The sequence below is a fragment of the Enhydra lutris genome, unplaced genomic scaffold, assembly GCF_002288905.1.
Source record: "Enhydra lutris kenyoni isolate GAN:26980312 unplaced genomic scaffold, ASM228890v2 scaffoldscaffold29, whole genome shotgun sequence".
NCBI classification, from domain to species: domain Eukaryota; kingdom Metazoa; phylum Chordata; class Mammalia; order Carnivora; family Mustelidae; genus Enhydra; species Enhydra lutris.
Genome location: NW_019154113.1, coordinates 21,650,679 through 21,667,991, shown reverse-complemented (window position 1 = coordinate 21,667,991; position 17,313 = coordinate 21,650,679). Strand labels below are relative to the sequence as shown.

General features: G+C 61.8%; 1 protein-coding gene across 1 annotated transcript in view; it reads left to right on the top strand.

The window, feature by feature from the left end:
* The first annotated feature begins 376 nt into the window (after nt 1-376).
* The window catches only part of LOC111152603 (fumarylacetoacetate hydrolase), a 23,490-nt gene continuing 6,553 nt past the window's right edge, over nt 377-17,313 (top strand). The window contains exons 1-11 of the mRNA XM_022511121.1: nt 377-550; nt 4,682-4,792; nt 5,421-5,542; nt 6,004-6,053; nt 7,752-7,842; nt 9,682-9,779; nt 9,890-9,942; nt 11,949-12,048; nt 12,727-12,857; nt 14,071-14,146; nt 15,478-15,524. Coding sequence (XP_022366829.1) covers nt 470-550; nt 4,682-4,792; nt 5,421-5,542; nt 6,004-6,053; nt 7,752-7,842; nt 9,682-9,779; nt 9,890-9,942; nt 11,949-12,048; nt 12,727-12,857; nt 14,071-14,146; nt 15,478-15,524 — 960 coding nt within the window. The 5' untranslated portion in view covers nt 377-469. The remainder of the gene's footprint in view (nt 551-4,681; nt 4,793-5,420; nt 5,543-6,003; nt 6,054-7,751; nt 7,843-9,681; nt 9,780-9,889; nt 9,943-11,948; nt 12,049-12,726; nt 12,858-14,070; nt 14,147-15,477; nt 15,525-17,313) is intronic.

Here is a 17,313-nt window from a genome sequence, read left to right as displayed (position 1 = left end):
GCGGCGAAGACCCGGGAACGTTCCGCAGAGGAGAGCTGCGGTGCCCCCGGGGCTCGGGACGGGAGCGGGGCCTGGGTGGGTGGCGGGGGCTCGGGGAGGAGGCTTGGCGCCGAGCCTCGGGGGCGGGGAGTGGAGCCGCGGGGGCAGAGCGGGGGGCGGGGGCGGAGCGTGGAGCTGCGGGGGCGGGGTGGGGGGTGGGGCCAGGGGGTGGAGGTACGGGGCGGGGCCGGGGGTGAAGTCGTGAAGCCCAGGGAGGAGAGCCAGGGGTGGAGCCTTGGTGTCACGGGGGCGGGGTGGGGGGGGAGCTATGGGGTCGAGGGGAGTCGTGGAGCTCTGGGGCCGCGGAGGCGGAGCCCCGGGGGAAGGCGCCTCGGGGGCGGGGCCTGAGGGTCGCGAGCAGAACCCCTGGGGCGCGATCCCGCCTGACCCAGCTGAGTGCAGCCGGCGACCCTGCTCACTACTGGCCAGCATGTCCTTCGTCGCGGTGGCCGAGGATTCGGACTTCCCCATCCACAACCTGCCCTACGGCATCTTTTCCACCCCAGGCAACGTGAGCTGCCGCACTCGGCCTCCTGGCGGGGACGGGAGGGTGCCCCCTCCGCTGGGACCCTCGCCCCAGTCCCGGAAACCTGTGGCCAGTGGCCACCAGGCAGGACGCGGGTCTGTGGTTTCCCTGCTGGACGCGCCCCGCTGAGGGCCCCGAGGTCACGGGGTGGGGAAGGGCCGTGGTTCCCTGCTGGACGCGCCCCGCGGAGGCAGCCCTTTGCCCCAGGTCATTGAGGGCAGGAGGGAGTGAGAGGGGGCGGGTGGAGGCTTTGGGGCGGTCTCTGGAGGAGCCTCTGGCGCCCAGCGTATGTGCGTCCGTATGTGGGTCCTGGTAACTTCCTGGATGTTGAGCCTCTGGGCCTCAGTTTGTGTGGGTTTGTGCGGGGATTAAATGCGGAATGAGACAACCTGCCGCTGTCTCTCCCAGGCTAGCAGAGCAAGTGCGGTTGTTGTTTTGTAGGGTTGTTTTAAGATTTTAATTTTTTTTTGAGAGGGAGAGAGAGAGCAGCGAGCATGAGCAGGAGATCGAGCTGGGGGAGGAGCAGGGGGAGAGGGAGAAGCAGAGGCCCGGCTGATCAGGGAGCCTGGTGTGGGGCTCAATGAGCTGAATGCAGATGCTTTACCGACTGGGACCCCCAGGTGCCCCAATGTCCGATTAGTGCTGCTGAGCAGTCGAAGCCCCTGGTCTTACTGCTTCCTCCAGAGTCATGTCAGTTTGTTACCTGTCCCCTGAGACACTGTGTTATGGCCGCTCTTCATCTCACAGGTTAGACCCTTAAACTAGGATCGGGGAAATGTTGAGGTCCTCAGCATTTTTAGTAGCTTAGACCGATGAGCCCTTTGCTGGCCTTGAGCTAGAAGATGTCAAGTTAATCTCCCTCCAGCTAGAATTCTTTGAGCTCGAGGGTGGACTCCTGGGCATTCCCTTGCTGATCAGAAGGAGCCCTATGGACAGAAGAAGGACCTTTCACTTAGTAAGTGTGGTCTGATTGGTAGAAAGAAATCTTTGAAAACTAGGGGTTTATCAGCAAATCTGTAAGAAGGTCCCTGTGGGGGGACAGCAGATTCCCTTGAATTTATTCACGGTATGTTTTGCTCTGTAAACCATAGAAGCTCAGAATCTGCTGGCTCCCAGCAGTGTTCAGGAAATATTTGCTAAGTGAAGCTCCTGGCTGTCTGCCCCTTCCCCCAGTGCAGACCTTTGACCCCAAGTGGTGGGCCTTCTGTGGGCCTGTGTGCAGCAAATGCCTTGGCCTACAAGAGCCCATGTGTGGTTTCACAATGACCAGGCCTGAGCAAACATTGCAAGGCCCAGAAAGTTAACTCTCTGTCCCCTGGAGGGACAGGAATACAATGAGGCAGGTTAACCCTTGACCCACGTTAGCCAACCACACTCTTTCCAAGCTCTAGGGCAGGTGACTCCAGAGGACTCCGGGATGACCGGGATGAATGCCCCTTGGAGGGTGGCTGGTGGCCTTTGGACCTGAGCCCCTGCTGTTGGCCAATTAGAATGTGCAGGGACAGCCACTGAAGAGGCTGGAGACAGAGCCCCTTCCCATGGCCTCTGAAAAGCACACTGTCCCTCGGGCATTCTGGAAGGCTCAGGGCGTCCTCCTGGGGCAGACCACCTGAAGCTGTCCTGCCCTTGGTGGACTTTGCAGGGTCGCGGCTGCCTCTCCAGACTGGTCTGCTCGCCAAGGCTCCTGTCATTCCTTCATTCATTCTCTCATTCAGGGAACACCTGAGAACCCCAACTCTGGGCCAGACTCTGGGAGGGGGTCAGGGATCAAAGACACAAGACACCCTCCAGCCATCTCAGGGTGCTTGGGTTTTGGTAGAACGCAGGAGTCTTTGTCTGTGAAGGTGGGAATGATGGCCTTGGCCATGGGGACGCCGCCTGTGGTGGTCTGCAGCCTATGGCCGAGTGGTTAGACTCCCTGTAGTCTGGCCCTGCCTCTGCCTGCTGGCCCTCTGCTGTCCCCAGCACACTGGCTGCCATTCAGTTTCTGGAATATTCTAAGAGCATCTTGCTGCCTCGGGACCTTAGCATGTATTGTCCCTTCTGTCTGGAATACTCTTCCTTCTACCCTGTGCGGATCTAATTCCCTCTCCCTCTTCAGGACTCAGCCTCAGTGTCACCTCCCTGATCGAGCTCCCTGCTGCCCCCCCCCAGCCAAACCTATAGCCCATGCCTTTGCTTCTGGATGGTTGGCACCCATCCTTCCCCTGTCCTTGGTGCTTGAGTGACCTTTGTATCCTCCTGGTGTGGAGATGAAGCTTCATAACTGTTTTTGTCTGAATGGATGTCGGCCCTGTGGCCTCGAGATAAGACATGTACAGATATTAATTGAACTCCCACAGCAAACCTGCCATTTTGTTATTGTCCCCATTTCATGGAGGGGGACACTGAGGCTCTGAACGGGTAAGAACCCTGCTGCAGGTCTCACAGCCAGTAAGAAGCAGAACTGGGGCTGGACCCCACATGGAAGAGCTTCCTAACCCCATGCTTTTCTGTCTTCATCAGCCTGGGTGTGGGGTAAAGCTTTCCTCTCAACGCGATCTGTCAGAGAGAACCTGGAGGCAATGCACGTGCTTTCTCTCATAGTCAGACCCATGGGCTATCTCTTCCCAATTTATCTCCCTCACATTAGGCAGGGGACCCTGGGCCCTGAGAGGACTAGGGGCTCGTCCCAAAGGACAGGATGGTGAGTGACAGAGCGGTGGGGACTTGGGTCCTGAATCCTGGCCAGGAACCACTTCCCATCCAGCACTGAAGAGTTCAACTCTCTGCATTTTTTGTTTTTAGTTTTTATTTTTTAAAAAGATTTCCTTTTTAAGCAATCTCCACACCCAACGTGGGTATCGAACTCACAACCCCGAGATCAAGAGTCACAAGCTCTACCGACGAAGCTGGCCAGGTGCCCCTTTCCCTGGCATTTAAAGTAGACAAACCCTTGTCCTCAGGTCACAGCTGGGCGCACAAGGGCACTCTGGGCTCGGCTTACAGCTGGGGAAGCTGGCCCCGCGCTTGTCACCACGTCTCGGAGGTTGCTCTGGCGTTGACTCCTTCCTACCTTCAGTGGGCCTGGGGCCAAGGTCAGAACATGGCTCCAGGGTCTGCCGTGCCCACCCCACGGAGGGCGGCCACTGGGGTCCAGGAGCTCATCCATCGTGTGCGTTGCCATTTGCCGAAGGGGGAGGCTGGGGCCCAAGGAGTCAGAAGTGCCTCCGGGAAGGAGTAGCCAGACCCCCCAGGTAGGGCTGGGTCAGGGTGTGTCTGTCATCTGCCCCAGTCCCAGGGCCCAACAGGTACCAGGAGATGGCCACCTCCCCGAATCCTGCTGAAATGAGCAGCCAGTGGGGAGAAGGCCAGCCTGTCATCCCACCTCTAGGCTCTCTGGAGCTGGAATGGCAGAGCTGGCCACGCTGGCCACCTGGGAGAGCTGGGGGCTCGGTGGTGTGGGTCTCTGTTCCTTGTTGACCAACAAAGCTCAGGAGCAAGGGCCAGGAGTCCGAGCTGCAGCTGGGATTTTATGTCGGGGCCCACATGTTCTCAGCACCTTGGCTTTGCGGCCCCTCATGACCTGAGCTCCATCCCATTTGAACCAGAGCAGGCCTCATTTATCCAAGCTCCTGGCCCTCACCCCTGTGCCTGGGACACTCTGCTCTGCTGTGCAAAGAAATTCCCCTGAGGGAGGACCTCACTTAATCCCGGGAAATAATCCCGCTGCTCAGTGAGTTGGTGAGCTCCTCATCACCAGAGGCATTCAAGCAGTACCTGAGGAACTTCTCTGGGGACTTGCCTCTGTAAGGGGCTTGGACTAGGCCTCTTGCACCTTCCCCTCTCCAAGGGATGTTGGATTTATTTCCCATTCAGTGAACATAGATTCTTTCCTTGTCCTGGAAGCAGAGAGGGTCCCCCGTTCTGCCCGGGCAGAGATCCCTGGAGCAGTTCAGTGCCCTGGGAGACAAAGGGAGTTGGGGTCAGGCACCAAGGACCCAGTTCCTCAGTTCCTCTCCTTAGAGGGCCCTCTAGAGGGGGGACCCACGGGCTCCTAACTAGCCAGATCTTTCGGGTAAAGAATCAAGCCTGCCAAGGCCTTCCCCAGCGCTGACCATACCGTCTCCCTTCCAGCCAAGGCCAAGGATCGGCGTGGCCATTGGTGACCAGATCCTGGACCTCAGTGTCATTAAGCACCTCTTCACAGGGCCTGTCCTCTCCAAACACCAGGATGTCTTCGATCAGGTAGGACACTGACGCGGCATGTCTGCTGCGTTTGTTACAAATGGCACCAGCTGGGAGTCAGCCTGAAGTCCATGTCCCTGTGGGATGGACGTGACTTTACGGCCATGGAAATGGTCAGGTGCTGTGACGTCCATCTCTTCCATGGGTCAGGAAGGAGGACGGTGTTTATCGAGCACGTCCCATGTGCGGAAAGCTCCACACACGTCTCCCACCCTTCTGGCACAGGACTCGGATCCTCGGTACCTGGTGGGGCTTTCATCGGAAATGAGCCACAATTCGCCCATGTCACATGGCTACTAGTATCGGAGCCCCGAGCCCATGGTGCTGCTGCTGTCATGGCGCCAGGGCTGAGAACTGCCCAGCGTAGGGGGCTGGGTGCGTGGGGACTGAGCCCCTGCAGATGGAGGGTGTGCTTCTGGGGCAGGAAGGCAGCCACCTTCGGCGGGCCCCAGCAGCACCCAGCACTGTGGCTCCCAGGCTTTGCCGATCGTGTGCAAACCGGGGGTGGCGGGGGACACTTTCCCCCGGGGCCAGAGAGAAAGTCCTGGCTGTGTGAGGACCCCGAAGGCAGCCAGCCCCTCTCCCCAGCCTCCCCCATAGGCCGTCTGCTCTCTCTGTCCCCGTGCAGCCCACCCTCAACAGCTTCATGGGCCTGGGCCAGGCTGCCTGGAAGGAGGCGAGAGCGTTCTTGCAGAACCTGCTGTCCACCAGCCACGCCAGGCTCCGAGACGACACGGAGCTTCGGAGACGGTGAGGGGCACGCAAACGTGATGTGGGCAGGTGGGGAGGAGGGGACAGTCACGGCCATTGTGAGCCACCGCTGCATGCTGGCGGTGGGGCTCTGGGCCCACTGGGAGGCCCCACTGGAGTGCCTGGACTGGAGGGTCCCGGCTGGGTCCGGCCCACTCCTGCATCAGCACCTTCCGTGTCCGTGCATGGCTCTCAGAGAAGGAGTAATTTGGCTCGTTTTCTGGAGAGGAGGTGTCGTGGCTCTCGCGGGCCCATGCCCTCCCCAGGGAGGCCTGCAGCAGCCTGCTCGGACCCAGGCCAGCCTGGGGTGCTCGCCAGAGACCAAGAGCAGGACTCCCGGGCTGGTTTGGTCTGAGCCTGCAGTGGACGGCCAGAGCAGGGACCCCCCTCCCATTTTGCGCTTGACCTTGAAGGCCCTGATTCTCGCACTTGACCTTGAAGGCCCTGATTCTGTGTTGCAGGGCGTTCACTGCCCAGGCTTCGGCTGTGATGCACCTGCCGGCCGCCATAGGTACGTAGGGTCCCTGCACCGGGAGCCGCTCAGTGGGCCAGGATGGCTGGAGTGCTGCCTGGCGGGGGTGGGAATGGGGCCGGGTCCAGGGCTCTACCCCTGGCCCTTCACGGACCCAGGCTAGTCTGAAAGCCAGAGCCCTCGAGGGGGTTGCCGGCTGCTGGACTTTGCAGTTAGCACTGGCTCCCTTGACAGCAAATTGCTCTGTCCTCGAAGCCACAGGACATGCTCCCAGCTCATCTGTGAGTCCGAGTCGGGGGTTTGACGAAAGAGGGTCCTGGAGAACCCCCGGCGGAGCCCCCGGCAGGGGGTCTGGTGGAAGTTTCAGTTGGCGAGTTGCCCTTGTGCAGACTCCCTTAGCTGAAGCAGAGGGAGGCCCTGCACCCTCTGGGTGCTGGTGCCCCTGTTCCGGGCTTCGGGAACCCAGGACTGCGGGGCCCCAGTAGGCCTTGTGCTGTGCCTGCCCCATTTGTCTCTGCAGCCTGCGTCCTCGCACAGCCTCCGGGGCCTTCCTGGTGGGGAATGTCCTTCCGAAGGACGGGTCCGTGCGTTAGGCCTTACCCCATCCTAGGGTGTGCGGGTTAAAGCAGCTGAAGCAGCAGAGCACAGTGCTCGGGTCAAGCCGCCCGCCTCCTTCCAAGGGCTCTCTCGCGGCCGCCTGTGTTGCTGCTCCGGACAGCTTCTGTGGGGCGCGGTGCGCAGGGCACAGTCTGGGAGTGTGAGTCCCTGCAGGACCGATACGGCCCGGCCCCCGCCTGCTCCTGAGATGCCAGCCCCTCGGCCCTGCGCCCACCCCAGGCGCCCGCCGTCTCTCTAGCGCGACCTCTTCTAGAGGCTTCACGGGGACAGCCTCACGCTGTCATGAGCCTTCCTGTCCATCCCAGCATCACGCTTACTCTTTCCCTGTGTTTCTTGTAGCCTTTATTTTTTGTTAAGGAGAAACGAGCCTTTAGTTAAGGCGGTCTTATAGAAATGTGTTTGAATTGGGGTAAAATACCCGTAACACATAAGTTACCAACTGAGCGATGTTGGAGTGAACCGTTCAGTGGCATCGCGCACACGACCCCGTCCCACCTGTTAGCGGGGCTTCTGGAACCGCGCGCCTGTCCCGGGAGTCATGAGGCCTGGGTGTGACCTTTCTTGTTTTTGGTTACGGATTTCTTCTTCCCAAGAATCCCTCAGCTGTTACCTCTGGGGTCGGACTGTGAAGGCAGTGCACCCCCTTCTCTACCTCCGGGCCGTAGAACCTGTGTCCTTCTCCTCCTCCCTTCCCTCCTCCTCCTCTCCCTCCTCCCCCTCCTCCTCCTCTCCCTCCTGGAGCGATCCTATCAGAAAGAGTGGGGGAAGGTCCTCACAGTGTTGCTAGGGTTTGGGCCCAGACAAGCAGGGAGCAGGTGCAGCTCAAGCAGAGGCGTGGGGAGCAGAGCCCTGGGCCGGGAGCGGTGAGGCGGGAAGCCCCGGGACGGGGAGGGTGTCCGTGGTCTCTTTCAGTCTCGGCTCCTCGTTCCTCGTGCTTCAGAGCAACCCGTGAGTGAGGCCCATTTGTGCGGCATCTGGAGCCGGGCTTTGGACTGCGCGGCTGGGGTGTGCTTCCGGGACCGGGCATGGCCGAGACGCCTGGTGGTCCTGTCTCTGAGACCGACCCTCCCTGTGCCGGGCAGCCGGCCACCCTAGGGACCCCTCGTGTCTGCCCTGCAGGTGACTACACGGACTTCTACTCGTCCCGGCAACACGCCACCAACGTGGGGATCATGTTCCGCGGCAAGGAGAACGCGCTGATGCCTAACTGGTGTGTCGGGGCCCGGGGTGCACCCAGCGCACAGCCGGCCTTTCCCCTTCCACCAGCCCGTTTTCCCAGCGTCAAGAAACCAGGGTGGGGTGGGGGACCCCCATGCCTGTGACCCACCATGTCCCACCTCAGAGGGACCGCCCCTCTGTCCTCCAGGCCCCTTCGTCCAAAGAACAGGGGCCGGAGGTCTGTCCCCGAGCATGTGTGGCCCTTCTCGGCTCCTTCCTTCGTAAGCCGTGGATTACGGCTCTGTGGGCACGCCTCGCACCCCAGCCTTCTCCGTGCCTGGAACTTTCTCAGGCGCACCCATGCTCTTTGCTAAAGTGTGGTCAGCCCACAGCGTGAGCCGAGTTCATTTCTGGGATCCGCACGGGGGCTGCTGGGGTCTCCGAGGCTGGGACCACCGTTAGCCCCGTTTCGTGGGGCAAAAGCAGGCTGAGGAGGATGCGCTTGCCCGAGGACAGACAGGGCCAGGGGCGGCTCCTGACTCCCAGGTCAAGGCCACGCCCCACTGGGAACAGGGAGCCAGATGCTGTGTTGTCCCCTGGGGACGTCCATCGGAATCGAGATGAGGGAGGAGGAGGGACAGAGACAGCAGGTTAATGACCCAGAGATGTGCAGCAACGAAGCCAGGGCCGCAGAGCAGGGCGGGCGAGTCCGGGGCAGACCGGGCTCTGCGGTGCAGGCTCCAGGCCCAGTGGGGCAGCTGGGCCGTGTCTGCCCGCAGGTGAGAGTGAACGGGCTTCTCTCCAGTGTCGGAGGTGAGGTTGTCCACGGCTATGCCCTTCTCACTCTCTGCACGTGTCCTTTACCACACAGGGTGTGGGTGCGCCCACCCTCTGACTCCCTTCCCCCAGGGGCCAAACTCTTGCCCGTTTTCCATACTCTTCCACACACGTTCTGGCCTCCCTGCCCGCTTCTCGGTGCAGTCACTGCTCTCTCATTAGTCTGGAGCAACGTCTGCAGGTCATAGACACGGATCCTTCACTGTGGAGCAGGGTAAATACTTCCTCCTGGCGTGGCGTCCTCTTACTTTGCTGTCTTTCCCCACACAGAAGCTTTACGCTCTCGTAAAGTTGAACATGTCCGTCATCTTTTTAAATGACATTCGCTTTCCTGCCATCCCGAGGCTTTATCCAGCCCAAGGACTTGAGAGATAGTCTGCTTTGCTCTGTGCACCTCCTGGAGCCTTACCTGGCACAGGTTTACACGTGCAGCCCACCCGGAATGTCCCTGCCCACGTGGTTCTGTCCTGTGGTCCCGGTTCTGCTTCCTAGACAGCCGCGTGACTGCGCTAAACCAGTGGCTTCTGACGACAGACGTGGAGCCCTTGGGGCTCTGGGGGCCGGCCTGGGGCCGAGGTTCTGGACCGGCTATGCTCCCTCCAGAGCCCTCAGGGGACAGGCTGTGCCCTTGCTTCTCCAGCTCTGGGAGGCTGCAGCTGACTCCAGAACTTTCTCATCTGGGACAGCTGAGTCCCCGTGAAGCACTAGCTCGCCGGGCCCCCTCCCCGGCTCTGGGTACCACCACTCTTCGAGATGGTCCGAAGCAGACTCGTGCCAGCCTTTTCGAGCCGGGCAGCTGGCTGTCGCCGTGGCTCTCCTGAGTCAGGGCGGGGGCCAGCCCCTCCTCCCGTGTTTGTGCTCATGGTGGTCCCCGTGCACGGCGTGTGTAGACCACACTTTGTTTATCCCTTGGCCCGTGGATGGACGCTTGGGATGACCTTTGGGTTTTGGAACCACGTGTATGCGTGTGCACTCCTTTTTGTTTCTGATTCTGGAAACTGTCGAAATCTCTTCTGCGGTGTGTAACGGTCCCCCCCCCCCCCCGCCCCGTCAGGCTGCACATTCCTGTGGGCTACCATGGCCGCGCCTCCTCCATCGTGGTGTCCGGCACCCCGATCCGCAGGCCCATGGGCCAGATGAGCCCCGACGACTGTAAGTGGCCCCAGCACCCAGGCCTCACTGGTGCCCGCTCCGTGTGCCCACGCGGCTGGTTCCATGGGCCCGGCCCCCTCCACAGCCTCTCTCTCCTGCCGCCCTTCCAGCTAAGCCGCCCGTCTACGGCGCCTGTAGGCTCTTGGACTTGGAGCTGGAGATGGTAAGCCGGGCCTCGGTCTCCGTGTGGGTGTCCCACCGCAGAAGCTCCCCGGGAGGGCCGCCCGGGCTCCTTCCCCTGCCTCCGTGTTTGTGAACTTGCGAAGGGGTGACCGGCAACGTCCCCCCAGTCCCTGCGGAGCTCGCAGGGCTCTCGGGCTGGAGCTCACTGGGCTCTAGGGCGGACATGCCCTGAGTGAGGGAATTGGAGTGCTGGGCGGGGCGGAGCCGGTGCTCGGGCGTCCTGTTCCTGAGTCACCAGCGGACGGTGGACAAGGTGCCCTTAGGGTCACGCGGGGAACAGGGTTAGGGAGTGATTGGCCGAGGCAGGCCCTGTATTTCCGCAGCAGCCGGACGTCTGCACCTGCCAGTCCCGCCTGTGTGTGTTCTGTATGGACAGACTCTGTGTGATGGGGTTGCCCGACCCAGCTCCCCGCCGCCCCACCCACCCGGCTGTGGAGCTCGGGCCCACGTAATGTCAGGACCGTGGCTGTTTCAGGCCCGCAGGTTTTAAATTAAGCTTTTTATTTGAGACACTTGTAGAATGACACTCCGTTGTAAGAAATAACACGGAGAGCCCCCGAGCACCCTCCACACGCTCTCCCCCGGGGGTCATGTCCCGCACGGTGGTACCTACTGTTGTCTCCGCCCCAGGATGCTGGCATTCATCCCCGAGCACCCCCAACACTGCAGGGCTGTGCACTCTACCAGGGGCACTGAACTCTGGGAAGTCCCCATGGCGTGGGGACGAAGACAGTGACAGGGGAGGAGCTGGACCAGGCGGGAAGACTCTGTGGGCAGCGAGAGGGCAGGAGCAGAGCCCAGTGGGGGCACGCTCGGGCAGGTGGGCGGCAGGGAATTCCCACCTTCCCACCGTCGGCACCTGTGGTTTCAGGTGGTGTCCTGGGGACCTGTGAGTGTCTGAGATGGCAGGTGGAGGAGAAGGGGTTGTGGGGCCGCCCGGTGGGGCTGTGGGAAGCCAGGGCTGGCTGGAGACAGGCTGGATCCCTGTCCCTCCGGTCGTGCCCTGTGATTCTCGACGGGTTCCACCCAGAGGCAGGAATGCGTGGGCACTTCCCTATAGCAAGGCCTTCCCAGCCAGCCCTCTGCTTCCTGTGGCAAGGGTGCCCTGCGGACCCCGAGAGGAGGTGGGCCAGCCTGGTGGCGCCAGAGAGGCGGGGGCGGGTGGGTCTGAGGGGGCCTGCAGGCCGCCGCCGCGCCTGTGTTGGTCCTGCGGGGGGTGGACACCAGGCCGAGCGGTGTGCGGAGACGGTGCGGGGTGGGGAGCACGGACGACCCACGCTCGGTGGTGCTAAGGTTCTGCAGAAATCGGTGCCCCTGGTTTTTTAAATTTTTAAATCTTGATTGAAAGATTTGCCGTGTTTAAACGCTGTCACAGAACAAATCAAACTGACAGGTTTTGCCAGTGTCGCAGGCGGTTCTGGGTTCTGACCGCTGTGTTCCCCATTTCTCCCTGTGATGATGTCTCGGGCTTCTGCTGGCTTCCCAGCACCGTGTTGGTGACGCCTCCGCAGAGGAGAAGGGTGGCGGGCTGGGGACAGCGGGGGATGCCCTCTCTGGCCCTCCTGGCTGCGTTATGGAGGCAGGCTTCTGATTTTTTGTGACACGAGGACACACCCCGAGATTTCTGTCCCCCGTAAGCCCGGCGTGGCTGTCGTGCAGAAATGCACGTCGTTTCACGTCATAGCTGAAATGCAGCGTGGGGGGTGGGTGCAGACGTGCAGGGGAAGGGGCACAGCGGCCTGGGGCTTGCTGGGGCTGGGGGAGCGGGGCAGTCACAGGGTCCAGGGCGGTAAAGGCCGTGGGTGGTCCCCACTCTCCCAGGGTGACCCGCTGTCCGCTCACGCACATTCGTGACTTAGAAATGCAACGGGTTCATAGCCTACCTGGGTCCCCGGTGGCAGTCCTGGTCCCTGGCCCGGGTTGGAGATGCCTGACTCCGCCCTCCAGGCCAGTGCCCCCACTCTGATCAACTTCTCCCCCGCGTAGGCTTTCTTTGTAGGCCCTGGGAACAACTTTGGAGAGCCGATCCCCATTTCCAGGGCCCATGAGCACATTTTTGGAATGGTCCTTATGAACGACTGGAGTGGTAATTACTGGGGAGTGCGCATCCTGAGGCCGGGCTCCCTGTGCGTGCCCTGCTCTGGCTGAAGTCTGGGTGCTGGCCGTGTCCCAGCAGCCATGGATGGTTTCGGGGTCTGGTGCGGGCCAGAGGTTGGGAGCGTGGCTCGGGTGTCACACAGACATCTCGGCTCTGAGTCCCGGGCCAGTTACCGCCCTGCTCTGATCTCCGGTGTTCCTGGAAGCTACCCGGGGACAAAACTGACATTTCCTAGCACCTCTGTGCCCAACCCCCACTGGGTGCTGGGACCCCGTGTGCCCCCGTTCACAGGGAGGGGCTGGGGCTCAGACACTATAGTTAGTCGCTGAGCAGAGATTTCAGACTAAAGCAGCTCGTGGTCGCAGCAGCTCCTGACCCCTGCGTCGAGTGTCTGAGTCCCCGGGAAGTGTCTCCTGCCTCCCACCCCCCTCATCCCTGGGGAAGGATGAGCTTCCAGCCCCTTCCTGGGGGGATGCCTGCCTGCCCCTTCTCTTTGCTGTAATCTGGCACAGTGACCTCAAAGGACCTCTGTCCTTGGCCCTGAATGCTGTTGCCTGTGGTTCCCGTGGTCCCGGGCAGCCTGGCTGGGGTCGGGGCTCTGTCCGGTGCTCCTCGGAGGGAGGATAGAGCCTTGGGGCGAGGCCCTGCTCGGCCCTTCTTCTGCAGCTCGGGACATTCAGAAGTGGGAGTATGTCCCTCTTGGGCCGTTCCTCGGGAAGAGTTTTGGAACCACCATCTCCCCGTGGGTGGTGCCCATGGAGGCCCTCATGCCGTTCGCCGTGCCCAACCCGGAGCAGGTAGGTGTAGGCTCTGCGGGAAGCTGCACCCGCGGGGCCTCTGCCTCGCCAGCTGCTTGCCCACCAGCTGTCCACACTGTGAGCATCTGCAGCCAAGCTCAGTGCCCCCCCCCCCCCGTGCCCACGTGCTGGGGGACCCCTTGCTGTGACCCCAGGCAGGCCTGGCACCAAGCAACCTGCCTGTGTTTTCCCCACTCCCCGCACAGCTCTTGGGGGAAAACACAGAATTCAACACCCTTCGGAGTCCTCGGAGGCCAGCTGGCAGGGAGAGAAGGGGTCCTGCCCATGCCACCACCTTGCACAACTTCACCAAATTCCTCTTTGTGCGGTGGTGCCCCCTGGAGCCCAACTTGTAGAGTGCAGCCTGGAGCCAGCCTGGGTCCTGGTCTCAGCCCCACTTTCCAGGCCTCCCGCCTTGTGACCTCTCCCGCCTGGGCACTTGGCAGCCCCCCACCCCTCCCTGGCGCTCTGTCCCCCTGCCTCCCATGTCTCCCCGAGGCCTGGATGCTCTCAGCCCTCTGCTGTCCCCTCAACTCCCTCCTGGGGCACCGGCACCCACACTGCCCTCCCGCACTCACATCTGTTATATTCAAAGCTTGGAGTCCCCCTGCGAGCTGGTTCCTCATGAAGCAGCCCCCCCCCCCAGTTGCATCCCTCCCGCCCCTCTCCTGTCCGCCTTCCTGGGAGCCGGCCCTTTCCAACACGGTCTCCACGGGGCCTGTCACTTATTTGAAGTTTTCTTTTAAAGCAGGTCCCGTTTTTAAACTCAAGTAATGTATTTGGAAAAGGAAGGGTTTTTTGTTTGTCTTTGCTTTATATCCCTGCCTGTGTCACTAGCCAGCAAGTTAATCATAAAAAGAAGCCCGTAACTGTTACAGTCACCCCAGATTACTTGTGCGTTGTGTGTCCGGGGACACTGCAGTGGGCGGCCGTGTGGACTTCGTGGCCTGGCCGTGGGGCTGCCTCCACAGGGCCTGCTCCCTGGCTTTCTGGGGCAGTTCTGGTCTGACCCCTGTGCCTTGAGCTGCGGGTGGTCCCCCAGCTTCTTTCCTGAGCCTGGACTGTGAGACCACCCTGGTCCCTACTGTGTGGGGGGTCTCCTACCTGGGGGACTGGGCGGCCCCATGCTGGGGGAGCAGGTGCTGGTACACTGTGGGGACCCCCCAGGCTGGCACCATCTTTCAGCAGCCCCTGTGCTGTGCTCTGCCCTCAGGACCCCAAGCCCCTCCCGTATCTGTGCCACGACCGGCCCTACACGTTCGACATCAGCCTCTCCGTCGCCCTGAAAGGTACTGCCGTGGAGTCGGGTGGTGTGTCCGAGGCCTCGGTGGGCTCAGGTGGCCGTGCGCCGTTGCCCAGTCGCTCCTGAGCCCCTGGGGGACGGGGACGGGGCAGGGAGAGGGCAGCACCTGCTGCGGGGATCCTGCAAAGGGAGGAGAGGGGTGGGATACCCTGTGCTCGGAGGACACCACAGGGGCCCGCAGGGCATCAGCGGCCTGTCGCTGCCAGACGGCACGGAGTCCGGGTCCTCCCGCCCCTGCCTGAGTCCCCTCGCCGCCAGCCAGGACCCGCCCAGCCTCCGCGCACGCACCAAGCTCCATCCCAGGCTGTTGGAAAGCCTGGCCCTGCTCTCTGGGGCCGCACAGCGGTCCCCCACACCCCACCCCGGGTCGGCTCCCAAAGCTTCGCAGGTGGGGCTTGCGTGCCCTGGAGGCTCTTCGTAGAACATTAGTGTCAGGAGCGGGGCTCTGCAGGCCGTGGCTCCCGCCCACCCCGCCCTGCCTCTGCTCAGCTCTGGGGCTCTGCCTCTGCAGGTCATGGCTGAGTCTGTCTGCCCCAGGGTGCCATCTGTCCTTTCATGTTACACGTGGGAAGATGAGGCTCAGAGAGGTCAAGGGGTTCACCCCAAGTCACTTTGGGGGCTCCTGGCCAGGCTGAGAGGAAAACCCGGTGTCCTTGGATCTAGGCTGGTCTCTTCTGACCCAACGACCCTCTCTGGGGCCCATTTCTGTTTTAGGTTCATCTGTCTGCCTAGAAACATCCAGGGGAATGCCCAGTGGGGGAAGGGATGATTATCAAGGAGGCGCGATGTCCAGAGACATAGAAAGATCTAGAGGGGGAGGACTGAGTGCAGGGATGGCTTCCAAGACCCCGTCCCTGCCCCAGTCCTGAATGTGTTGTTCTCTCGGCCCCAGTTGGGATCTGGGTGACAGGTGTGGCCCAGGGCAGGCATGGGGACCCTGACCTGACCTCGGCCAAAGAGCACACCTGTTCTGTGCAGTCTCGGAGGGGAAGCCAGCGCCAAGGTTTCTGAGGGGGTAAAGGGTTTTCTAGGCATGAGCATGGCTGAGGAACGGAGCCGCAGTGGCGTGGGGTCCCGGCCTGGTTCATAAATCCTGCTGACGTACATCGTGAGCCTGGCACAGCCCGTCTGGTGGAGAGGCAGACGGGCTCCGACCTGCACACGGTGTCCCGGCGCTCGCCTCTGGGCAGGTCCCTGCTCCGATGTGCTGTGAGCTGCCTGTTTCACGGGCCACAGAACCGCTTACCTTGCAAGTGGTCCCCCTCCCCGATCCAAGGAGTCATATCCCCTTGTTGACGCTGCTCGTGTTTCCAACAGGAGAAGGAATGAGCCGAGCGGCCACAGTATGCAAGTCCAATTTTAAGGTGAGCTTTGAAGCTGGGCTGACCACTTCTTGGAAGGGTGGGAGGTGGGGGTCGTCCTTCTGGGAAGGAACCGGAGGCTTGCCTCCATGCTGGGATACGGTAACAGCTCAGTGCATGGGCCTGGAGCTTCTGTGGCCCTATTCCTTTCCAAAGAGACCATGAGGCCACAGAGACCCCTCCAGATGCAGGCCGTGTGGACATGACCTGTGATTTCCTTGGGGGATTGATTGATGTTCATGTAAGGGTCTATGGGCTTCTTCTGTTCTGGCGGGGAACGGGTTGATCTGAGCGACTTACATCTGCTTTAACCGAGCTTCTCATCGAAGCGGAACACACACGCAGGAAAACCTACAAATTCAGAGTCAACATCCCCGCATGGCCAGCAGCCGGGCTGGGGAACGGGAGATTTGCAGGCCCTCCACTGCTCCCCGCTACCCCCTCCAGTCATGTCATCATCACCCCTCCCCCCGCAAGCGGACCTTTCTCCAGACTTGTGTGGCCGTGTGTGAACTCGGTCTTTTGTTCAGTTTATGGAAGCGGAGGGTACAGCGTGCGCTCTCTTCCCTCCGGCTTCCCTTGCTCCTGAGTTGTGGCCACGCGGTTGGGCTGGGCGGCTGGTCCTCGTGGCGCTGCCATCTGCTGTGGTCCATTATTGTAGGTCCACTGGACTTTCTGTCTCTGGAGACAGTCCAGCACCAGTTCTCCGCTCCATGGTTGGTGGACACGTGCGTTGTTTTCCTCTGGGGCGAGGACAGACTCCCTGGGAACAATCCAGTACAGAAATGGGTGCGCGCGGGCCTTTCCGGTGGGGTGTGTCCAGAAGTGCTGCCGCTGGCTCGCAGAGCCCATAGGTGTCTACACTCAGATGCGGTCCCCAGGAGCTCGAGCCAGCCCGCACGACCCCCGCAGCCTGCCCTTCCGGGCGGCCGTTCGCTGCTCGTGCTGCCCGGTGGGGCTGCCCTGCACCTTGGCCCTCGAGCTGCTCCAAGCTCTGAGCGAGGTGTTTGCATCTCGCTGGGAGCCACACAGCTGGACACCTTTCCGTGTGCTTCCCGAACATGTGAGCGTTCTCTGAGCAGCAGAGTCCTGCCTCCTCTAGTCTCCCTTCTAACGGGACATTGTTCTGGGCTCCTTAGGCAGCTCAGAAATCAGGGGGCAAGAGCCTGTTCCAAGTTCTCCTGCGTCTGGACGTGTGGCTCCAGGAGCGGCAGATCTCAGTGCCTGTGGGCTGAGAGAGGTGTGGGCGGGCGCTGCATCTGAGCGTCTGGATGGCCCGTAGTCCTCGGCCCCCTTCCCCAGGCGGAGCCCCCTTCTTGTTCCTTTGTTCCCGGGCCCGCCTGACATCCTGCTGGCTCTGGCCTTCAGAACCAGGAGTCGGGGTAGACACACAGTAGGGGTGGGGGTGGGCAGAGAAGCCTCTGCTTGTTGAGGTCCGAAAGCATGCCAGCTCGGGCCCCCGGGGATTCACAGCGCGGCAGGCAGATGGGCAGGTTGTAGACTGAACATCTGAGTAGGGAGAAGGTCGGCCTTCTTGGAGAAGGCGGGCTGGGGCTGCCTGAGGGAGCAAGGGGAGCTGAGGCCGGAGCACAGCCAGGATCCAGGGGAGGGGGAACCCCGGGAGGACAGCTTGTGGTGGTTGTGAGCGCCCGGGGTGAGCTGTTGGGGCACCGGGAGAGAGTCCCGGGGAGGCCGTCTGTCATGGGCGGCTGTGCAAGCTGCCAGCCAGGAGGCCGGGGTGAGCCTCCTCCCTGTCCCCGTGTCCCTGCCCTCCTCCCTGTCCCCGTGTCCC